Source organism: Anarhichas minor, unplaced genomic scaffold, assembly GCF_050575085.1.
Source record: "Anarhichas minor isolate MPS153535 unplaced genomic scaffold, ASM5057508v1 ptg000014l, whole genome shotgun sequence".
Lineage (NCBI taxonomy): Eukaryota > Metazoa > Chordata > Actinopteri > Perciformes > Anarhichadidae > Anarhichas > Anarhichas minor.
In genome coordinates, this window is record NW_027466460.1 from 3763694 (window position 1) to 3788184 (window position 24491).

Below are 24491 nucleotides of genomic sequence, written 5' to 3' on the forward strand. Positions count from 1 at the left end.
TAGTTGGAATCAAAGCTTTATTCTCAACTGAACACACAACAGGTAACAGTCTAGGATATGCACAGGTGTAGAATCCCACTCGGTGGAACGCCAAGCCGTCAAGGGAGAAGGCAGACAGAACTCTGAGGAAGCAGAGGCAGAATCTTGTGGTCGAGGACAGAAGGCTGAGTGGTTTACCGGGGCAGAGGCAAGGCGGAGAAGTCCGAACAGGCTGGGTCAGCAACGGGAAATCAGTCGGCGGGTAAACGCTGGAAGGTCTGGCATGAGCTGGGGGGTGACCGTGGCTCACTGGGTTGTCTGGCAACCGGAAGGTCAACGGTTCGATCCTCGACTGGGACGTGTCACGTGTCAAAGTGTACCTGAGCAATACACTGAACCCCAGGCTCCCTGGGCGCCTGTCATTGGCAGCCCACTATATACAGGGATGATTCAAATGCAGAGACAAATTTCCCCCTTAAAGGGATCAATATAGTATAATAAATTAAAGATTAGAATGAATGCAGAGAACGATCTCTCTGTATGTGTGTGTGTGACTGGGGTCTAAATAGTAGGTGCAGCAGAGTGAGCAGGTGAGAGTGATGAGCTGATGAGGTGGTGACTAACAGGTGCACTGAGTGAGAGATAGAGTGACAGGATAGCAGTGGCAGAGCTGTGACAATCTATATATACGTCTGTCTGTCTGTATATCTATCTATACATCTATTCATCTGTATTTGTCTGTCTATCCATACATATGTGGGGGACTGATTGTTTAAGAAATTATTTGAGTGAATGGGCCCCCTTTAAAGCTATGATCACACACAATATTGACTACTGGCAAATCCAGTACAAAACTAAAGGTAGGCGACACATGTAATATGAGTGGTGGAGATCTAAACTGTAAGATTTGATGCTGTGATTCAGTCAGATGATCCTGTGTGGAATATTAAGAGTTAAAGAGCAGACTCCTGTGATTAAATCTGCCAAGCTGTCACACAGTTTAGCTCCCACTATGCCGGAACACGCAAGCACATGCCTAGCCTACATTACATAAAAAGAGCTGAGGGCTGTGTGTAGGCTGTCCACTTCAAGGACAAAAATAGTGTCGTCCACACGTGGTTGCGCACGTGAGATGGTCATGTGCGTTGAACACAACAACAACAAAGCCGTTCCGCCAGTCAGATTTGTCCACTAGCTCAGAGCCCTGCCTCACCGAGCTCGTCTGTTTTCAGCCTAGCTCGCGCTCAGCTGCTGCAGTCATTTTATTTGAGCAGTAAGCGCGTGAGGTCCAGCCTCGGAAAGATGCCAGAAGTTCCGACCGGAGCTCCGGAGATGTCCAGGAAAAGAATCGCTGAGCCCGGTCCGCTACCAGAGCAGGTCCAGGAGAGGAAAAAGGCCTGCTGGGGCATTCTGACTAGCCAAGGTCGGTAGACTGCTGTGCTGTGTTTAAAAGCACAGGTTGTTTATGCTGCTGGGCAAAGGTAGAGATTTTCCTCCAGAGGGTGGTCAAACCTATAAATACAATCGTGTAAAAAGACAGTCAGTGAAGAATTAAAAGTTACAGCCTAAATAATGTATATGTTACAGGTTTTGTGGGCTATGTTTGCCATTTAATATTGGGGCCTCTAATTTTGCCACACATTTTTACAACTTTTGACAAAATAAAAGAAAGCCTCTCAACTCGCAACAAAGCTTTTATAAACCATTTTTAAAACAAACATCCTGCATTTCACTGCTGTAGTAGCAAGTGACAGTGCATTGCTTAGGCCAACTCTTATTGTCGTTTTCTGAACTGAAATTTAAAAAGGGATGGGGTTTCAAGTTGTACGCATTTTTTTACTGCACCATTTGGTATATTTGTCCTTCATTCTCGGTAGTGGTGCCGGATCTAACCAACAGGAATCCAAAATCGAGAGTTCAAATATGAGGAAATCGTAAATGTGATGATGTATTTTGACCTTACTTTCCCTTTCATTTTCTCCAACACTGTACAGTAAATAACTTGAACATGACTCCATAGAGACATTCAGCAAACATTTGAAGGAAAAACCATGACAGTTCAATGAGCAAATTGTCTGTGTTATAATGTAAATTCAGCTGACTTTCCCTTTAATTGTCCCCAAATCTGTACTGTAAAATAGCTTCAGATTTTACATGGTCATAGTCAGGTTAATTCTAAGCAGATTTAGATTGAAAATGTCAACAAACCAAATAATTTATTCATTTGATTTATGAGAATTTAAAATATAAAACAATATCAGTTTAGCATTTTGAGTAAATCCATTGTGCTTCTCAGCAAACCTAAAATGGAGACCTTTTTTATCATATTATTGGACTTATTTGATGACATCACATATTCAACAAGACATATTTATTATTTAATGTGTAGTAAATTATAGCTGTGATGCAAGTCTTTGTCTTTTTTGGCCACTCCAAAAACTGTTACCATAACGGCACGAATAGATTGGCATCAAAATTCAAGTGCTGTGCTTCTCGTTCTGCCTGTCCATGCGCTCTCAGCGCGTTTTTCTTTTTTTTTCTCCACAACATTGTTATTTATGAATTTGTTTTTCACTGCGTGAGTCTAGCAGGCAATGCTTGAGAGTTGGCAGCCTTGCACAATATTTTCTTGCACCAATTTACGTCCACCAGTGCCATAGAAAGAGAACTGTATCGTTCATTCCTATGAACGTTACTCAGTAGCGTATGAAGCAAAAATAGTTTGACTTTAAAATTATATCAAATTCAGATAAGATTACCTGGATCTTCTGTAAAAGATGTTGTATCCATGGGCCCAAAGAGCAAGCACATGAGCGTGGCCTCTCAGGCCTCAGTCCAGCCTCTGTGTCGGACTCATTCACTTGAGGAAAATAACTTAGCTGTTAGTGAATTTTACAACTTGTAGGACCTAATGGTTTGAATAAGGGCTATTCCAATGTCTGTACTGGGAAGTTTATTTACATCAAAAATAATTGCCCCTAATTTACAGACGTCTCTTTCAATCAATGGGAAAAGGTTTTTTCGGCCCAATGGATTGGACCGGAAGTTGTAATTCCACGGTTTCCTGGGAGCTTGATGGTGCATGTAGAGCTGAGAATTACCTGCACAGCTCAAATTTAAGTAGAGCTAGGGTCTGTGTGATGTCAATTTCATCATCAGAGGGTGTACAAGTAGGCACCATCATTTTATTTATATCATATTCAGAGATGGTTTGAACTTGGCTCATGTGTTAATTACAAAACGTTCCTTATTTACACCAAACCATCCCATTTGCTTGAGAGAAATGTTATTTCAAGCAGGCTGTATGGGATGGGCGATATGACAATACTGTGGAAAGATATATATTTATCTACCACGAAAGATTTGACTGTTTATACTGTGTAACTGTGTAATATCACTATCCCTTTCAAAGTATACTCTGCAGATTTAGCATTACACTACTGCACCCATTGTCATGTCAAATACAAGCAGCAACCTCAGGCTGTTGAGAAATAAAGCCAAATCAGACGTGCCAAAAACTGCACTTGTACTGTCACTTGAGGCTGGCTCCAAAAGCGAGTCAATCCCCATAGACCCGTATGTTAAAATGCTCAACTTTACAGCAGAAATAAATATGTTTACAGCCTGGTTTCAAAAGGGTTTCGGTCTCTACAGCTATAATCTCCGTTTGTGACAACTGTGCTATGGGAATATTTATAAAACTTCCCAGTTTAAATTATAGTAAGACATAAAGTTAGTCATTATGAAGGTGGGTGCCGTCTCAGGTGCTAGCTGCCTGCTCTGCTGTGTCACACGGGAATGCCTGAACTACTCCACAGATCTACCTATCGTCTGTTTTTAGAGTTAGGCTGTGTCGTCACTCCCAAGATTGCAACAGTCGGAGCAACTTTTGAGCGTCACAACGACTCTTCAGAGAGCTATGTCACAGAGACTACATCCGCTCCACAGCAAGGTGGAAGCCAACGATATGGCAGACATTTTGGGGCCAATCAGATAGTTGTAGCCATCCCTTTAAAAGTGAGCATGTGGCATGTAAAGAGGTCAGGGACAGACCTCATAGACCATCTAAATATGGCCGCCGTCTCTGTAACCCTCTAGTCTCAGCAGATTGAATTATAATAAAAAAGGCTTTAAAACATATGAGTAAACTGGTTAAGTTAGTTTGTTAGGTTTGATCTCAACACACTGATAGGATTGCTCTACCTGTGGCGCAAGCAACCAGTCAGTTATCCAGCTACTTATTCAGTTAGCTAGTTAGCTAGGTAGTAGTTATTATTAGTATTTGCATTGGCTGACAGTGTTCATTGGAGCCGGTAAGGGGATCTTCCAGTCTGACAGACTTGACATAAGGACAAGCAGGTGTGGTGGTCTTTCATTTCACTCAAAATGACTTGTATCTACCAGTGGCTGGATGTGCCGTGGGGAGATGGAGATATGGGTATGTTATAGACAAGACTGTGAGTTTATGTGGTGTGTACTGAGGTGCAGTGGTGATGCCCCAGCTGTTGAGGAAACGGCTCACTCCCGCTAAATATAACCACAGGGAGCGAAGCTGAAGACTTGCTACAGATTGTGTTTTGAACAGATATTTTCCTTTAATTCAAAATGAGTGGGGCTACAACGACTTCTATGTTGCATTTTTTAGCTACTACTATACAATTATTTGTGATTTTAACATATCACTGTTTTGTATCTTTAAGTGTAAGATGGGGAACTTGAAACCGAGGTCTCCCGCCAGACTCCAACCAGGGACTTTGCAGTTGATGCTCGGTCCTGGTCCGCCATGGCTCCCTCTGTAGTTCAGAATCAGTATCAGTTTTATGCATGTATATGTATTTGTTTTTTAGCACCTCTCACAATGTACTTACACAAAAATAGAAATAACAGCGAGGGACAAGGACAACAAAGCTGGAAAGATTAAAATAAATAAAATGTCTAACTACAAATGTTCTGTAAGTTTTAAACAAAACAAATATGATGAATGAGAATTTAGATCTATAACTAACGACGAAAGTAGGCTTGCGCTGTAGAATTATTATTTTTATTTTTGGTGTAATTCAGCTTATTCTGGTGCCCCTGACTTATTACAAATTAGTTTAGTAGCCTCCTGACAATCCACCACAGAATGAGGCAGATAGCCCCAAATTATTCTTTAAAGCCCTTGTAGACTCTTTATGTGATTATAGAGAGGACACTGTGTCACGTTTAATTGCATAGAAAAGGACGGACCCAAATGCAGGGAGACACGGGGAAACAGAGGGTTGAATATAGGTGGTTTTAATAGTAAAGAAAATGTTCAACACAAAATTCGCGGAACAGAGGAGTCAAAAAATGGGTAACGAAATTGTCCAATAAAACAAAACTTCAAAACAGGGAACACGGTAGGGAAGAGCAGAGATGAATCGGGGAACATACCAGGGTTGATCAGCAGAACAAGTAACACAACGGACCAGGATACACCACAGACGACACTGAGGCCATGTCCATGCCATGGACATGTTTTAAAACGATCTCTGTCCACACGGCGTTTTCAGCATCGTTTTTGAATTGATCTCCGTCCAGACGAAAACGACTGAAAACGAATATCATGTGCCTATTCACATACACTGGGCATGCGCGTAGGTGCCAGTGTAAACAGGAAGTAGATTGGTTGCTAAGTTTAAAAAATACTACGAGTAATAAAGTCGTCTTTAATAATGAAAGGTCGTGTTTGATACTTAATATCTTCTCTAAAATCTTTCTCTATAAACTCAAAACAGACACATTTCGTGGAAAGTTTTAGAAGTTTTATTTTTCAGGCTTAACGTTAGTTACAGCGCTGCGGGTCTTGCTCTATCTCTCTCTCTCTCTCTCTCTCACACATCAAATTCACTTTAAAATCAACACTTGCACATAAAGGTTTACTAGATTATGGGTCCATGAATGTGGTCAACACACATCTCTCACTCGTTTCCTCTCGGTTTTGTTGTTGTCTGTTCTCACTCGTAGCTCTGCTGGTGTCTGAAGTCTCTGTCTACTGGAGAGCAATTCATGTTTTGTTCCTTTATAGTTTATGTGTGTGGACTTCACAATAGTTGTGCAGAACAAAATAAGCATTAATAAGGACAGGAAAGTCCTCAGTTATGTGTCCATCACCCTCCCTAAAGCCGCTAACCGTGACTTCAGACGGCCGCTCTGTAGCGCTGATAAAGCCGCTAGACACGCCGCTCGCTAATCGCTCCAATAACAGCTGTTTCCTCCGCAGAAATACAGACTTTAACTGGACAACAAGGTCAGCATTGCCTGTAATCAGTTCTCCATGTTGAATTAACCTGGTAGTCGATCGGTAATCAATGTTGTTTGTGAGCTTCTGGGTAAGGGTCACGTGATAGAAATGTGACGAATCAGGGAAGGACACGGCATGACTGCTAAGAACCAATCAAGTAGCGAACGCGGGTGTGGGCATCATCGTTTCCAAACTTATCCGGTTTCGGCCGTCCACACGAAAACACAACCGGGAGTTTTCAAACTTATCCGTCCTCGGGAGCGTTTTCAAAACACCGGCGTAGCGTGGACGCTCAGTGTAAACGTAGCAAAACATAAGCGTTTCCAAATGGCAACGGAGTAGTGTGGATGTAGCATGAGACAGGGGACACACAGGGTTTAAATACACTGGGAGGGTGTAGGTGAAGGGCGGGGCAGACAATCACAAAGGCGGGAAATAGACAAGGACAGGAAGTGAAGTGAACACAGGACACAAGAGGCAGGGAAAGTCAAAATAAAACAGAAGAAACAATTAAACCCGAAACTGTGACATTCTGACAGCTTGAGTTTGTAGTAAATCAGTGTTGTATCCCCTGCATACTGTCCTGTCCATCAAAGTGTCTGTCTCTGTCAGAGAATGTTCAAATCAAGTGAAATTCAATGGCATATAACAATATAACTCTGTGTGTCAGTTAAGTGGCACATTTTGCTACACTTGTAACAAAACTGTTCATCTGTGTGTGTGTGTGTGTGCGTCCAGGGTCCTGGGCAGATCGCTCCCCTCTCCATGAAGCAGCTTCTCAGGGTCGACTGCTTGGCCTGCGCACTCTGCTGGCCCAGGTAAGGTCCTTACACACACACACACACACACACACACAGGACATTTGGCAGGATTAGTATTTGCACTTTGTGTTTGGTACATTTAGTGTGTGGAAACTTATGTTGAATTAGGTTGTAGTCAAGAAAAATGCTTTTTTGATCCAGAAGCCTCAGTTTACTTCAGAAAACTCCAATGTGAGAACCTTGTGTGTAATAGACTTGAATATATTATTAGATTCATTGTTTGAATGTGTTCCATTTTTTGATGCTGGTCAGCAGCTGAATTGCACTGCATACAACATACAAAATAAGGATGTGATATTCTAGCAAATAGCCTACCCTTAATGCCCCCGCCCCCATATAACCCTACACCCCAGATTAATAGATTACATACATACATACAAGGATGTGGAAGTGAAAATACTTTGAATTAGTCTTAAATTCATAGCTCACAGTAAATATAAAAATAAAAGTGATCATGAAAAGTCAACATCTAAAACTCGGCAAACTTGAGTGGCCGTCTCTGTTATCATTTTCTCGGAATGAATTCAAAACAGAAAGACTGACCCTAACAAGTCAAATACAAAGACAAATTCAAACAAGGCAGTGTGCTTCCTAAACAACTAAAGTCATAACACTGTGTGCTTTGAATTCTTTAGGGATATCACACCAACATTGTCACCATCGATCATGTGACCCCTCTCCATGAAGCCTGCCTGTCAGGACATGTGGCCTGTGTCAGAGCATTAATAAATGCTGGAGCAAATGTAAGTATTCGTCTTCTTATCCCCGCCATTATTACATGTTCACCGTGTCCACCCTAAAACACATTACTGTCATTTAGCAGCTGCTTGATATAGTGACTGTTGTGTATTTCTCACATATATGTGTGTTTTTAGGTGAATGCTACCACCATCGATGGTGTCACTCCTCTGTACAACTGTTGTGCCTCTGGGAGTGTCGGGTGTGTGGAACTGCTGCTGCAGAATGGAGCACACACACACACACCCCACACACACTTCCCCTCGGCTCTGCACGAAGCCTGCAAGAGAGGTAAATACACAGAACAGGGTCTTTGTGGCAGTATATGATTTAACAGTTCAGTATCCAGTGTGTGTAGTTATAGTTGGATTAGTCTGTGTGTCCAGGCCCAATATCTCAAACACCACATCTAGAGCTGGGCAATATATATCGATAGTATATAGATACTGTGAAATGAGGCCAGATATCTACTTAAATTTTGAATATTGCAACACTACTTGCAAGGCTTTTTGAAGGCGGCTTTAAAGATTGGTCCAGCTGTTCTATGATTTGCCTTTACCCACTTAGTCATTATTTACACATTACTGAAGATTATTTATCAAAAATCTCATTGCGTAAATATTTTGATAGCACCAATGGTCAACCCTACGATATTGTTGCAATATTGTGTCAAAGCATTTGGTCCTAAATGTCTTGCTATTTGATTTTCTACATATCATCCAGGTTTTGGTGGAATGTGGCTGAAAATCTCACCTCACTTATTCATGGTTGCATTTTCAAAAGAAAACAGATCAGCTGCTGCAACATTTATAGGTCAGGTTGTAATGTGTAACTACAGTAGAAAGGTCAGATCCTGGTAAAAACCTGATAACAAAGAGCACAAAGGGCTCCAGACTGCAACCATTATTTGTGAGACTGCCAGTTAAACACAGCTTGTGGTGCATGTGTACAAGCAGCGTAGACCTTTATGAAACAATCCATTTAGCTGCTAACATGTTACAAAATGATTATTCTTATTATTTTAAACACCATGCTGTACCAAAAACATCAAGTGTTGATGCAACCAACTGAGAAAGTTGGTAAAAGTGGAAAAATGAGTCCTGAGCCCTGAGTATTGCTCAATAACTTGGCAAATCAAAAGCAACATAAGCTTTTACAATTACCCTTCAGCGTTTTAAAGTTTGTGAATGTTTCATCATTGTGTGTCCAGGTTATAGCCAGTGTGTGGAGTCCCTGCTGTCTCATGGAGTAGATCCAGACTATGAAGTGTCCCACTTGGGCACTCCTCTCTACATGAGCTGTCTACACCGACACACGGCCTGCTCAAAGATCCTGCTGCACAGTGGTGTGTCTCATTTACTACATTTTAACTTGTAGGACACCAGTGTTACCTTCTGTACTGGTAGCAGGTGCCCACAGTTTTCTATGGCCCAATCCCAATCTCCACTCTCCAGGACTCACAGACATTGATGTGCGTTCCCGCAAAGTCCGTTAGGGTTCAGGACTGTCCCACTGTCTGAGGGCTCTCTCGCAGACATATAAGGCCCTTTATGAACCTTTTCCGTAAGTCTGCATTTCTGCAGAATTAGCCACAATTCATAGCAATGTGGCGTTAAACACGAGGTAACCTGTGGCGGCCAGAGACGTAAGGAGAAAAAAAGGTAAACCAAGAGAAGGGCACATGGGTGTTCAGCCGGGCCTATTACATTTACACAAAAACATTAAGGATTAAAGATGGAACATGAAAACACATGAAAGCAGAGACTTTTTTTAAACAGCTGGTTTATTCATTAACCGTTTCTTTTCATTTTGTTATTAAAGCTGTTTTGAGAAAAAATGAGTAAATGGATTATATGAGAATTACAAGCCTGGAAGACGTTCAAATCAGGGAGTAAAAAGTATAAAATAAATACCCACAATTATACATAACATGATATGACGTCATGGTAACATGATATGTTGCAGCAAAGTGCTGTCCCATTCGTATTTACACCATTTCAAGCCCTCACAGTCTCACACTCGTCAGAATAGTCCCTGAGGGTTAAGGGTTTCAGGCTTTAGGGGGACATTGGGCTTGGGCCTCTGATTGTTTTGGTCTCTTTGCTTCAGAAAATGAGCAGCTTTAGTCACTATGCCCAAAGTTTTGCTAAATGAATGCTGCAAAATGGGCTGTGAGTGCCCTGTCCACACTACTCCGTTTCTCCTTGGATGCAGATTTGTCAAATAGAAACGATCTCCGTCCACACGGGAGTTTCAGCATCATTCTCGAGTTGATCTGCGTCCACATGGCAGCCTTCGAAGGCGGACAGCACGTGACCATTAACATACACTGGGCATGCCCGTGACGGTGTAAACAGGAAGTGGATTGCTTGCTTAGTTAAAAAAAAAAAATACGACAGAGTAATAAAGTAGTCTTTAATAATGAAAGGTTGTATTTGATACTTAAGATCTTCCTCTAAAACCTCCCTCTATAAACTCAAACAGACAGTTCATGGAAAGTTTTAGAAGTTTTATTTTTCAGACGTAGTTACAGCGCTGCGGGTCTCTCGCTCTCTCTCCAAATTTACTTTAACATCAACACTTACACACAAACGTTTACTAGATTATGGGTCCATCAATGTGGTCTCTGACTCGTTTCCTCCGTGTTGTTGATGTCTGTTCTCACTAGTAGCTCTGAACGTCATGTCCGCCTAGCTAGCTTCTAAGCTAATTTTAACATTACCGCCAATGGAGAAATGCTAACCGCGATTAGCATTACAGCGCTGCGGGTCTATCTCTCTCTCTCACATCAAATTTACTTTAAAATCAACACTTACACGTAAACGTTTACTAGAATATGGGTCCATAAATGTGGTCAACACACTCACTCTATTCTGCTCTTGCTTCGTGCAGGAAAGCTTAGCAGATCGCTAACAGTAGATCCGTGAAATAAAGACCATGGAATCCGTAGAAGAGTTTCAAGACTTCAGTGTGAATCTTTCTTATTTGTAAAACTGTGGAAACACAATATGAAATGTGGCTTTACAAACTGTCCCTATACATATTAAATGAATTCAAAACAACAATCCATTATATAGCCAGCATGCAACATGTCCGCCTAGCTAGCTTCTAAGCTAATTTTAACATTACCGCCAATGGAGAAATGCTAACCGCGATTAGCATTTAATACAACACAAATGTTATACTAAACACGCGAATAGAATATATCTACGTACATCTTTTCATGCTTCATAAAGACATGCTTACAGACTAAGGTCTCTCAAGGCTACCAAACGGAATAAGTAAAACGTTAGTGCAGCGTGTCTTCTCATTAGAATCTAAAAACAACGAGCTGCTCCATAGGGCTGATGCCGGTCACGCCGCTCGCTAATCACTCCAATAACAGCTGCTTCCTCCACAGAAATGCAGACTTTTACTGCTAGCAGCAACATCATGTAGCTGTTGTGCTAGCAGCAACGCTTGCAATTAGTTATCCATGTTGAAATGAATGCTGGTAGCCCAGTTTGTTTTCTTCCGGGTACGGGTCACGTGATAGTGAGTGTGACGAATCAGGGACGGAGACGTCATGGTTGCCAAGAACCAATCCAGTAGCGAACACGGGTGTGGGCGTAATTTTTTCTAAGCACATCCGTATCCGACCGTCCACACGCAAACGCAACCCCGGAGTTCTCAAATACCTCCAACCTCGGCGGAGTTTTCAGATTCCTCCGTTTAGGGTGCTCCAAAACTCCGGCGTAGTGTGGCCGCTCAGTGTAAACGTAGCAAATACGGAGTAAAAACGGAGTAGTGTGGACAGGGCCTAAGGCCCCTAAGGCCTGAAGCATTGAACCCTCGGGGACTTACTGAAGTCACCTGGTAAATGGTTGAGTGTGAGAGACTGAAAGGGCTTGAAATGATATAAATACGAATGGGACAGCACTTTGCGGCGACGCATCACGTTACTTGATGACATCAAAACATGTTATGTACAATTGTGGGGTTTTATTTTATATTTTTAATACTTCCTGATTTGAACGTATTGCAGACTCTTGCCTTATGAGATGAGGGGTAATCTATTTATAATCTTTTAATAAATGGTTGATGAATAAATCAGGTGTGTAATAAAGCCTATGCTTGCGTTCCTATGGTTCACGTTTTTATATGTACCATCTTAAATCGTTAATGTTTCTGCATAAATTTAATATGCCAGGCATGTGCCATCCACTTTTTTTGAACCTTTATTTTACACCTCCAGGCTTTCCTTGGTAACCTTGTGGTTAAAGTCACAATGCTATGAATAGTGGATAATTCCCTCAGGGAAAGTCTGCAGAAATGCGGACTTACAGAGGGTGTGCATAAAGGACTCAAAATGTCTGCGAGAGAGCCTTTAAATACTTAATGATTTTACAGTGGGACAGCCTTGAGCCCTCACAGACTTTGCTTGCCGCATCACAAAGTCTGTGAGTGTGGACATTGTGATTGGGCCTTAGACTAAACTACCAGCAACCTTTTCACATTAAAAGGAATGTTTTGATTTCGTGCTAATATAGAAAATATTGCTTAATGCAATGTCAGAATGTTGTACTAAAAATACCTTTTACTTAGGCTGATTAAGACTAATCTGGAAGTTTTCCTGACCACCCAAAGTCATAATGTTCTTCCCTGTCTATTTGTAATCCTCATTACTGAATAGATTACAATGCTCTCTATCAGACTGGAACCAACCGACAAAGGAATCAATAGCAGACTCAGGACACAAGGCATTGAATCAAAAAAATTAAGGCAATATAAAAAAACTGCAACGGTATCAAAAATGCTAGGCAACAGTCCAAAAAATACAGAAACGGGGTCTTCAAACTAGAGAAATACACTGAAACTAGAATGCTGGAATGCTAACCACAAAGAGCTAAGACGAACTGGCAACAGACAAGGAGAGCACAAGGACTAAATACACTGAGGAGTAAGGGTGATGAGGGACAGGGGAAACTAATGAGGCAGGTGAAACTAATTGAGGAGGTGGCAGACAGTCACACAGGTGGGAAACACATGAGGGCAGGAAGTGAAGATTTCTGAAACCAGAGGGGTATATAGAGGTTTGGAGGTTTGGTGAGTATACCAAAATAATAAGTGAAAAGCGGAAACAATGAAAACAGAACGTGATAAGGAGGCTTGGAGGCATCACCTGGCCTGTGGTTCTCAACTTTTTTTGTATTGTGACCCCCTTTAAATCAAGCAATGTTTATTTGTGACCCCTTGTCACAGGTTATTGCCTTGGAGTGGCCATTTTTTCCTACTGGGGATGTCTCAGTTAAAGGATTTTTTCAGGCGTGCAGAGGTGAAGGTATGCGCAGTGTCCAACAAGAAAAATGCAAACATTTTTCAGGATTATCTTGGGACCTCTTTTGGGGTCCTGACCCCCAGGTTGGGTTCCACGACTCAAGGCAGTTTCTCTGTGAAGAAGTGATGTTGCTCTGCATAGGGGTCAAATCAGGTGTATAGTTATCTTCTCTTCCATCGACAGCATTAGGAAATGTATTATTAAAATCTTCTCTCCTCTCCTCTTGTCTGTGTCTTCTCTAGGAGCCAATGTTAATGTAGGCAGAGGAGGTGACAGCCCTCTGCATGCCACTGTCAGACAGGACAGTGCAGATCAGGTGTCAGTGTTACTGGACTATGGAGCTAATGTCAACATCAGAGACGGTAACGATCAGCGGCCTGTGGAGCTAGCGCCTGCTGGTGGAAAAACACAACAGCTGCTACTGACATTTGAAGGTACTGCAATATCTTCTTCTGCAGTGATTCTCAACATTGATGCATGGAACCACTCGAAATTCAGGTTGTATCACAACAGTAAGAGGAAATCCCTCTGTCTCTTTCTAGGTTGTCCGAGGAGTCTCTACCAGTTGTGTCGACTCCAGATCAGGAACCTGATTGGTCGATCCAGACTGAAACTGCTCCCCCTCCTTCCTCTCCCTACCCTCCTCACTGACTACCTGGAGCACATATAGGATGATGGGCACACATACAGTAGGACAGGGAAAAGCAACTACAATTAGATGACATTTCTTTAACATTTTAAATTTCGATGTGCCAAGCCCCCTATTAACCATTTTATGTCAACACACATCACAATGTTTTTAACTGTATGGTTGAGTTTGCCTACTACAACGTCATTACACCACAATACACTGAAGATTTACTCTGCTGCAAGCTGTACTCTGGGAACATGGTGCATTGCCTTTGTGTTGCCATAATTGGTTTATTTTAAATGTTTATTCATTAGGACTTGTTTTTCCCCTGACAGATGATTGTGACTTTTGGTGATCTACACTTTGAAATTATTTTGTTACCATTTGTTCGTCCAGCACAATATGTCATTTTGTAAATATTGGAATTTATTTCCCATTGACAAGTACCGAACTCCAGGTGTTTTCATGAATATGTAAATAAATATGAATAAATTATCCATGACATGTCGACCCCACTGACCTTTTCCAGCAGTCTCACAGCAGTGAACATGGACAAATGGTACACTATTGTTTGCAAAAGCAATGTATGAGGCCAGTAGACTTTTTTAAATTGTCATGAGGTCATTTATTAAGGCATTATGAAAATAATTATTTTTGGTTGACTGCAGACTTAAACACACATTTAGCAAGTAGTCTAGGAAGATTCTCAGTCCAAGTCATATAAGCAGCCTACAGCTGATTTGTTCTGCTGTGGTGTTTGGCAATGAAACCCTTTGTCTAAGGAATGGTGACGTGTCAAATGGCCTTTGAGAGGTGATGCTGGATAATCTGAGGGTATTCTGAAATTAACACAACAGATCGAATTGAAATTAACAACATAATTTACAAAGACAACACTCTACAAACATGTATTATTATTATAATGCTTTATAATAACCGCTTTATAATAATTATCTCTGCATTAGTAGGCTATTTGACGTGGGCGTTACAACAATGAGCCACAGCCCAAGGTTTATTATTGAGCAGCACACCTAACGAATGTTCGAAAAAGCAGACAGCTAGGCCTACTCTAGTTACTCTTCCCACACCCAGTGAACCTACTTTATTACCTGAGAATCCACGAGAGAGTCTAACGTCATGTACGCCATGTATATTACAGAATGACTAATATATCAGGCAACATTCTTGCTTATTAAGTGAGAACCATTGAATGCCGCTACAGGCGTGTACCTCTGGGCTGGGCAGAACAGTGGTAGCAAGTCAGAGAGACCAATTATCAAGAAGGACACCGCGTGAACCGGAAAGGAGCCGTTTTCCATCAGCCTGACACAAAGTATCATTTTAGCGGAAAGCACCACCGCTTGTCGAGTTAATGCCAGTGTCGTCTAGAACTAGCGTTAGTTGTTAGCTGGCTGCCTATTCCTGCCAGTCGGTTAGCCCTTGCTAGGGGCAATAACGTTAGCAGCTAGCTAACGTTAACTCATCTAGCGTATCTGTTTTCAGCCTGGCTACCCGGGAAGAGCTTCCAAGATGAGGTTGAAAGTTGGATTTATTATACGGAGTTTGCTTTTCATTGGGACCTTTCTTGGATTGTTGGTGCTCTGGTCTTCTCTGTCGCCGAAACCCAACGATGACAACCCCTTTGAAAAACGGGTGAGTTGACAATAGCAACCCAGTTAACCTAAAGTGTCCAAAGGGGAACTGCATGTAACAATAGTCCGTGCTAGCATGACTCGAACCCAACACATCGAAGTGTATAATACACGTACCGTTAGCTATAAGATATGATTAACAGGGATGGTGACTGATAATGACAGTAGGGTCATAGTAGCAGATTGTGTGTCTTAAATAGTAAGAACATCATTCCTAATGCAGCGGAATGGGTACGCATTCATTCAGCTGTATGGCTAGCTCTAGCTACTAACTTACATCGGTTGTCATGGAGATTTGTTCGTAGCTAGCTACTAACTTAGCTGCATCGATACTCTTTGCTTATGTAGTAATTTGACACATTTTGTATGTAACATAACAGTTGCAACTTTTGTCGTTTAATACGAGTACAGTAAGCTCTATTCACATGTCACTGTTACCATTAACTCTGCATTCCGAAATCACACTGGATATATCCGCATATGTCACCATATTGGCGTCATGCCTCGCTAAACCGGAACTGTCTAGAAAGTTGACATGTGTTCACTTAACGTTATGTCCTGCTATTTCGACCAGGAATATGTTTTTAACATTGTCACATACCATTCTCCTGAAGCACGTACGTCCCGTGATATAGTTTTCCGAAAAGACCAGTTTAGACCGTCAAATGATGTTATCTTTTCTTTTTGATACGGAAATGCGTTCCGACTGACATTTGCTTTAAAGCGTGAATGGCAGCATCATGATACATTTATGGGTAGGGTATAAGTGTGCCGACAAGCCTCCCCTGTCTTCTCCAAATAATACATTCTGTAATGAATGATAATTTACAAAAACATTGTTTATCAAGTGGATGTGGTAACTACTAAGTTTTTAAGCGCATGTGTGTGCAATTTATTTCTCATACCCAGCATTACTTTAAGTCATTGGCTTCTGGAGACCTCTATTCTTGTTATTTAATTTCTTCAGCTCTGACAGCAGTTTGAGTTATTGAGGGGTAGGTTATTGAAACTGTTGAAGCACATCAACACAAATAATAAATAAATGTACTATATACTATAATGAGTCTATCCAGGCTAGATCCTGTAAATGACAGGATGTGGAGTAGTCAGGGCATGTGTTATCTATTACACACTACCTCCTACAATTATCCTTAAATATACACAGACATAGAGTGATTAGTGCACTTATCAGTGGTTGGTTAATGTTTGATCCACTTAAATACGAATCCTTCTGAATGTGACTTAAACAAACTTTATGGATAGTAATATACATTAACAATGTTTTGAAACTTGGTTACCTGAGCACAGAATTAAGTCACCTCCTCTGTGTGTGTGTTGTAATCTGTGTTTCTTCCTGCTTTATTGACATTGTTGGGTCAGCCCGGATGCCTTTAAGTGCATGTTTGTGCATGTGAGAGTGCCCCACTGGCTAGCTCACGGCCGCCACTCTGCACTGCGCTCATACGGCAGTTACAGGTGTAAACACCGTCTCGATGGATGGCGTTGTCGCGGAAGCATAGTGTCCACCCTCCAGTTTCTCCTTAGTTTAACACTGTTAGCTCTGTTAGTACTTTTTCTGTTGTTTGCACTGTTAGCGCTGTTAGCATCGTTAGCTGCAAGCCGCCGGCTCAGCCATCGCCATGTTGACAGTTGTTGAGAGGCAATAGAAATGCTCCCAATCTCGTATTTAGCACCTTTAAGATTTCATAAAGACATTGAATCTACGATTGTATGCCACAACATTTCCATATGAAGGAAAAACCCCATTGAAGTATAGGGGAGCAACAAAAAACCTTTCTACAAGTTAAGACTTTTGTAAAATTAGGCTTGAGTGACATGATTATTACATTGGATGTCTATGGCTGGTGGAGTTTTTTGCTCACCTTTGGTACAATCAATAGGAGCCTTTTTATGCCTCGGCGCCGTTGACAGCCGTGGCCGGAGGCAATATGTTTTCGGTTTGTCTGTCCGTCTGCCCCATTCTTGTGAACGCGATGTCTCACGAGGAAATGTCCTCAAATTTGGCAACAATGGTCACATGGACTCAAAGATAAACTGATTATAATTTGGTGGTCAAAGGTTCAAACACATGTTATGCCAAAAAGCACAACTGTAGATCAGTGGTGCTTTGTAAACTCCTTGGTAGGAATGTGCATTTGTAAACCTTGTGTGCGTGCATGAGAACAAACAAAACGGTATAATGCTGCAACCAGGGGTCAAAAATTCAACAAGGTACCTTTTTTACTGTGCATAAGGTTCCCTAAATGGTTAATTGGGTCTGACTCAACCATGCAGTAAATATTTTAAAACCAAATAATGAGGACAATTATCTTTAAAAGCTCATAATAACAAACCCACAGAGCATTATGTAGGCTGCATTTATCCCCCTCTGTTAGTGATTACTTGTGACAGGCTCTTATCAGCTCTAAATAATCTTCCCAAATGATACACGTAGCTGTTAATCATAGTTTTATTATTACTCATTCATTTCTTTGTCCCAGCAAGTTCAACTACTGTATTATTCTCTGATGTAATGTTTATAATGTGCATTCTGTGCAATGTGTCTGTCGTATCCTCCACACAGGATGATGGTGTGCTGCCCAAAGGAGACCTAGCTGATCAGTTTAAGCCTGTGGTGCCCTGGCCTCATGTGGAAGGGGTGGAGGTCGACCTCAACTCCATCAGACTCAAACATGGTGAGGCACAGTTCCATTTTTAAACGTCCCATAAACAAACCCAGCTTCTACATTTTTAAGAAAAAGGCTCAAGCTTTTATTTAGCAGGCACTGCTGTAAAGGTTACCTGTCATTTTAAAGGTCCTGATACATATATTACATGTACAAGTTTTATATGTGTGAATTTTACCAGGAAGTAGTGTTTGCAAGGTAGTTAAGGCTGTTAGACACTGTATCAGAAAAGTTTAAGAGAGTAAATGCAGCACAAGTCTGAAAACTGTTGAATTTACATTTGTTTATGATTTGTTTACAACAATACACTCATTGTCCAACAGAGGTTTAAGATCTGTTCAACTCTCATCATTTCATACATTTTCAAAAGTTAAGATATTTCACCATATGAAGGCAACTCAAATGAAAGTGTCAATGTAAAGTAATGTTGTAATCACATTTAGATGGTGTTTAATCTGTCCCATTTATTACTCCAGAAAGAAGTAATTCTTCCAAAATCTCCAAATATTCTCTCTACACACTGTTGATGATTTAAAATTGTCAACCATGGGCTAGGAGGAAATTTGGTGCTATTGGATGACATAACAAAACTGATAAAAACATCAAAACATTTATTTCTATCAAAAGTAAATGTCAGTTGCAGCCCTAGTAGCTGATAACAATGCAAACAAACAAACAGGGATTTGGATCAACATCTGTAATGAGGTCCTTAAAAAAATCCCAGAAGCAGAAGAAGGTTTTCTGAAATCTGAAAATGAAGGCAAAAGACATTAGGTACAGTTTTATTAGCACGTTGTGGTATTGTGTCATCTTTTGGTGTCTGGTTGTCATCTCCAGGTGGTGCCAACCATCCCCATAATCCCGACCAGCAGCCAAACCAAAAACAGGTGATCCAGCAGCAGTATGTGACATTCAAGCCCCACACCCAAGCCTACACCAGCCCTGTCCTGAAGAAAGGTATCCTGGGAAACTTTGAGCCCAAGGAACCTGAGCCTCTGGGGGTCCTCGGCGGTCCTGGAGAGGGAGCCAAGCCTTTTGTCCTGGGTCCAGAGTACAAAGACGCCGTCCAGACTTCCATCAAAGAGTTTGGCTTCAACATGGTAGCTAGTGACATGATCTCACTGGACAGAACCATCAGTGATATACGCCATGAAGAGTGAGTACTACCGTTCACTGACTACAATTCTACCACCTTCTTTACTCACTTTGTTGTTTGTTTTAACTGTGATCAACCCTAGATTACTATTACAACACTTAATCCTAATATGTCATAATAATTTACCAGCACATTTGACATTTAGGCACTTACATGCGTCTTCGGTAATCCGATCACAAATGCACTGAGGTCCGATCGTTTAGACCACATTTGAAGGTGGTCTGAGCACATTCTTTTAGCAGTGTGTAGGGGAATGTGTCCTGATCCACATTGAAGGACCGCCTACTCTACCGAATTGTGTGAGTGTGTTGCCCACCAAGAGCAGTGATCCACAACAGCTTGTGTAGCCGAGGGTTATAGAACGTTATAGAAACCCTTTTTATTGTCATATAGATATACACGAAATTTGACCTCTGCATTTGACCCTGTATATAGGGAGCAGTGGGCTGCCAATGACAGGCACCCGGGGAACCAGGGGTTCAGTGTCTTGCTCAGGGACACTACGACACGTGGCACGTCCCAGTCGAGGATCGAACCGTTGACCCTGCGGTTACCAGACAACCCTCTTAAGCCAGTGAGCCAAATAGTAGTCTTTACAGAAAGCAGTAAACATGGTTCTCTGATTTGTTCCGCCAGTTTGAGAAATAGTCAACCAAACCTAACCTTTAAGTGGGAATAAGAAGATGTGGTTTAAGTGCGACGGAGCTGTACTGGTTATTCAGTCGACTTACAGAAATAACAAACTAAATCAGCTTAATGTTAATTCATGACAACTGTAGGTTAAATTCTTCTGGCAAACTCTACCATGGCTTGTTTTTGAAAATTAAAAATAGAAAGGGAGAGGATTCAGCCTGATCCATCTTTTCAATAATTGCTTGCTTTCGACCAACTCCAGGACACATCTTCTGCCCAATCCAGTATTTGCAAATTTAGCAGGCTATACTAGACAAAGTTAATATTGACACCTTTCAATGTTCTATTCCACCCCTTTACCAAACACTCCTCCATCTATCTAAATTCAAAATCTAATAATGATATTAGATAATGATACAGTCCGGGCGGGTCGGGCGGGAGGCCCGGGCATGCCGATCGCCGGCAGCATAGACTAGCTCTAGGGACGTGGAACGTCACCTCGCTAGCGGGGAAAGAGCCGGAGCTGGTGCAGGAGGTGGAGCGATACCAGCTAGAAATAGTTGGACTCACCTGCACACACAGCGTTGGCTCTGGAACCAAGCTCCTGGAGAGGGGTTGGACTTTGTCCTTTTCCGGAGTTGCCCAGGGTGAGAGGCGCCGGGCGGGAGTGGGGATACTCACGAGCCCCCGGCTGAGCGCCGCTGTGTTGGAGTTCTCCCCGGAGAGCGAGAGGGTCGCCTCCATGCGCCTACGGGTTGCGGGGAGCAAGGCTCTGACTCTGGTTTGTGCTTATGCACCAAACAGCAGTTCGGAGTATCCGGCCTTCTTAGTGTCGGTGGGAGGGGTCCTGGAAAGGGCGCCGCCTACCGACTCCATAGTTCTCCTGGGGGACTTCAACGCTCACGTGGGCAATGACGGAGAAACCTGGCGGGGGGTGATTGGGAGGAACAGCTTGCCCGATCTGAACCCGAATGGTGTTTTGTTATTGGACTTCTGTGCATGCCATGGTTTGGCCATAACGAACACCATGTTCGAACATAAGGTGGCTCATAAGTGTACCTGGTACCAGAACACCTTAGGCCGGAGATCAATGATCGACTTTGTAATCGTATCATTTGATTTGCGGCTGTATGTCTTGGACACTCAGGTGAAGAGAGGAGCAGAGCTGTCAACTGATCACCACCTGGTGGTGAGTTGGATCAGATGGCAGGGGAACCGGTTGGAAAGACCCGGCAAACCCAAACGTGTAGTGAGGGTAAACTGGGAACGTCTGGCGGAGGACCCTGTCCGGGAGGTCTTTAACTCCCACCTCCGGAAGAACTTCTCACACATCCCGAGGGAGGTTGGGGACACGGAATCCGAGTGGACCATGTTCAAAGCCTCTATTGTGGACGCGGCCGCTACGAGCTGTGGCCGGAAGGTCATCGGTGCCTGTCGTGGCGGCAACCCGAGAACACGGTGGTGGACACCGGAGGTGAGGGAAGCCGTCAAGCTGAAGAAGGAGACCTTCAAGGCCTGGTTGGCCCAGGGGTCTCCTGAAGCAGCTGACAGGTACCGGCAGGCCAGAAGGGCTGCAGCTGCGGTGGTCGCGAATGCTAAAACTCGGGCATGGGAGGAGTTCGGGGAGGCCATGGAGAAGGACTTTTGGTTGGCCTCAAGGAGGTTCTGGCAAACCATCCGACGGCTCAGGAAGGGAAAGCAGGGCTTACCCCAGGCTGTTCTCAGCAGGGGGGGGGGAACTGCTAACCCGGACGGAGGACATCGTCGGGCGGTGGAAAGAGCACTTTGAGGAACTCCTAAACCCGACCAACATATCCTCTGCAGAGGAGGCAGCGCCTGAGGACCTAGGGGGAGGCTCACCCATATCCCTGGCAGAGGTCGCTGAGGTAGTTAAAAAGCTCCTTGGTGGCAAGGCGCCGGGGGTGGATGAGATCTGCCCTGAGATGCTGAAGGCGCTAGACATAGTTGGTTAGCCAGTTGTCCTGGCTGACACGCCTCTTCAATGTCGCATGGGGGTCGGGATCAGTGCCCATGGAATGGCAGACCGGGGTGGTGGTTCCCATCTTCAAAAAGGGGGACCGGAGAGTGTGCTCGAATTACCGGGGTATCACACTACTCAGCCTCCCGGGGAAGGCTTATGCCAGGGTGCTGGAAAGGAGGCTCCGACCGCTTGTCGAACCTCAGATTCAAGAGGAGCAGTGCGGATTCCGTCCCGGCCGTGGAACAGTGGACCAGCTCTTTACCCTCGCAAGACTACTGGAGGGGCTCTGGGAGTTTGCCCAACCAGTCTACATGTGCTTTGTGGACTTGGAGAAGGCTTTCGACCGGGTCCCTCGGGGGGTCTTGTGGGGGGTGCTGCGGGAGTATGGGGTGCCGGACCCGTTACAACGGGCGATCCGGTCTCTGTACGACTGCAGTAGGAGCTGTGTCCGCATTCTCGGCAATAAGTCAGACACGTTCCCGGCTGCCCTTTGTCACCGGTCCTGTTCGTGATTTTCAAGGACAGGATATCTAGGCGCAGCCTGGGGGCGGAGAACGTCAGTTTCGGGGGTCTCATCATCTGCCATTTGCAGATGATGTGGTCCTGTTAGCCTCCTCGGATCATGACCTCCAGCATTCACTGGGGCGGTTTGCAGCCGAGTGTGAAGCGGCGGGGATGAGAGTTAGCACCTCCAAATCAGAGGCCATGGTTCTCTGCCGGAAACCGGTGGATTGCTCCCTCCAGGTGGGGACGGAGTGCCTACCTCAAGCGAAGGAGTTTAAGTATCTCGGGGTCTTGTTCACGAGTGAGGGTAAGATGGAGCGGGAGATCGACAGGCGGATCGGTGCGGCTGCAGCAGTAAAGCAGGCGCTGCACCGGACCGTCTTGGTGAAGAGGGAGCTGAGCCGGAAGGCAAAGCTCTCAATTTACCACTCGGTCTACGTTCCTACCCTCACCTATGGTCACGAACTCTGGGTCGTGACCGAAAGGACAAGGTCGCGGCTACAAGCGGCCGAAATGAGTTTCCTCTGTAGGGTGGCCGGGCTCAGCCTTAGAGATAGAGTAAGTAGCTCGGTCATCAGGAGGGAGCTTGGAGTCGAGCCGCTACTCCTTCGCGTCGAAAGGAGTCAGCTGAGGTGGTTCGGGCATCTAATTAGGATGCCTCCTGGACGCCTCCCACTGGAGGTTTTCCAGGCACGTCCAACTGGGAAGAGACCCCGGGGAAGACCCAGAACACGCTGGAGAGATTACATCTCCTAGCTGGCCTGGGAACGCCTCGGGAACCCCCCAGAATGAGCTGGAACATGTTGCCGGTGAGAGGGAGGTCTGGGTCGGCCTGCTTGGCCTGCTGCCACCGCGACCCGACCCCGGATAAGCGGTGGAAAATGGATGGATGGATGGATGGATACAGTCCATAGTCTGATAATGACTTTAACTTTGTGATTCTGTCTTGGCCAGCAGAGAAGGCCTTGCTGGCCCTGATGGCACACCACTGATATATATATATATATATATATATATATATATATATATATATATATATATATATATATATATATATATATATATATGGACATATGATTCAAATTACTAATATTAAGATTTCTGATCAATAAAATTACAATCTTTTATTTGTTTTTGTTTTTTTGCACATCACCATTATAGATGACTTATACGAAGTAAAAGGAAATAGTTGATGATGATGATAAATATTTGTGTTCATAGGCTATAGGCCAATTAGAATGAACCAAGTGAAAACTTTAATTTATTCTATAAAACAGATGTTGACAAACTGTATAATTTTCAAATTAAAATGGGTAATAAATCACAATAAATCGCAATGTTAGAAATTGTAATATATATCGCAATAATATTGTGTCGTGACTTAAGTATTGTGATTAGATCGTATCGTGGGGCCTTACACCCCTAATAGTGTCAGTCGGAGCTCTCCACCGACCCACCAGAGCAAGGCCAGCAACCTCGCTGGAGTCTGAGCTGAAGGAGTTTCTTCTTCTTCTCGTCTGATTTTGTTTCTTTGTTTGTATTAACTCTTTAAGGCTATGTGCTACCATAACGTGACTTTTGGTGTTATTTCTTTTGATACAAACCACTACTAGCATCCCTCCTTTGCATACTGTAAAGTATGTCCTTGCTGTTGGCTTCTTGAAGCTAGGCGACCAGAAATTCTGCAGCTAAACGGGTCAAGCTTTTCCGACCTAGCAACTGTAACTTAGAGGAGCAGGACTGAGGATTTGTCCATTTTCAGATTTAGGTTGCGAATGAAATTCCATACTAACATGCAATTTAGTACACTAAAACTGTATATGGTGTTTTAGTATGTCCGAAACTTTAGTATGAAACCAATAATATGCAAATTGCATACAATTTCCTTGGAAATATTACAGTATGCAAACAATGGACGCTACAATATCTCACAATTCAATGCGGTGACATGATAATTACATATCAATGCTGCTGAAAAGACACATACTACTGTTTATCCACACAAAAGTGTGTTGATCAATAGCACACAGAGTGCATCCTAGTCCCCCACAGAAAATGTATCAGGTCCCCATGACCTGTTATGGGTGGTTTTGCTTGATAGCTTTTTCATTTTTCATCATGGACAAC

At 43.2% G+C, this 24491-nt stretch overlaps 2 protein-coding genes and 2 long non-coding RNA genes across 7 annotated transcripts in view; 2 read left to right on the plus strand and 2 right to left on the minus strand.

Annotated features, from left to right (window-relative positions):
- LOC142949450 (uncharacterized) lies at window positions 1–2965 on the minus strand. The gene is made up of 2 exons (XR_012954035.1): window positions 2739–2965; window positions 1–1491 (listed from the first exon to the last, which is right to left on the minus strand). It is a non-coding gene; the product is annotated as an uncharacterized LOC142949450 (long non-coding RNA).
- Window positions 1165–14248, plus strand: asb5b (ankyrin repeat and SOCS box containing 5b). 2 transcript variants are annotated; one of them, XM_076091098.1, is made up of 7 exons: window positions 1169–1402; window positions 6983–7062; window positions 7701–7808; window positions 7941–8094; window positions 9014–9148; window positions 13363–13554; window positions 13663–14248. In XM_076091098.1, exons 1-7 carry the CDS (start codon window positions 1282–1284, stop codon window positions 13788–13790), a joined length of 918 nt encoding a protein of 305 aa, XP_075947213.1. In that variant the 5' UTR covers window positions 1169–1281; the 3' UTR covers window positions 13791–14248. The 2 variants fall into 2 exon arrangements, with proteins under 2 accessions (XP_075947214.1, XP_075947213.1); XM_076091099.1 differs by lacking the exon at window positions 9014–9148 and having other exon boundaries at window positions 1165–1402.
- On the minus strand, window positions 5241–16080 carry LOC142949449 (uncharacterized). The gene is made up of 3 exons (XR_012954034.1): window positions 16005–16080; window positions 7923–8083; window positions 5241–7070 (listed from the first exon to the last, which is right to left on the minus strand). It is a non-coding gene; the product is annotated as an uncharacterized LOC142949449 (long non-coding RNA).
- Window positions 14979–24491, plus strand: part of galnt7 (UDP-N-acetyl-alpha-D-galactosamine: polypeptide N-acetylgalactosaminyltransferase 7) — a 23769-nt gene continuing 14256 nt past the window's right edge. Inside the window, exons 1-3 of one of the 3 annotated variants that reach the window (XM_076091097.1) lie at window positions 14979–15404; window positions 17988–18099; window positions 18928–19246. In XM_076091097.1, coding sequence (XP_075947212.1) covers window positions 15282–15404; window positions 17988–18099; window positions 18928–19246 — 554 coding nt within the window. In that variant the 5' untranslated portion in view covers window positions 14979–15281. The remainder of the gene's footprint in view (window positions 15405–17987; window positions 18100–18927; window positions 19247–24491) is intronic. The other 2 variants (XM_076091096.1, XM_076091095.1) reach the window with 2 other exon arrangements.

Coding starts and splice junctions, on each gene's coding strand:
- asb5b (XM_076091098.1), top strand. CDS start 1,282: ATGCCAGAAGTTCCGACCGGAGCTCCGGAGATGTCCAGGAAAAGAATC. Junction 7,063..7,700: donor TGCGCACTCTGCTGGCCCAG/GTAAGGTCCTTA, acceptor TGAATTCTTTAG/GGATATCACACCAACATTGT. Junction 8,095..9,013: donor GCACGAAGCCTGCAAGAGAG/GTAAATACACAG, acceptor TTGTGTGTCCAG/GTTATAGCCAGTGTGTGGAG.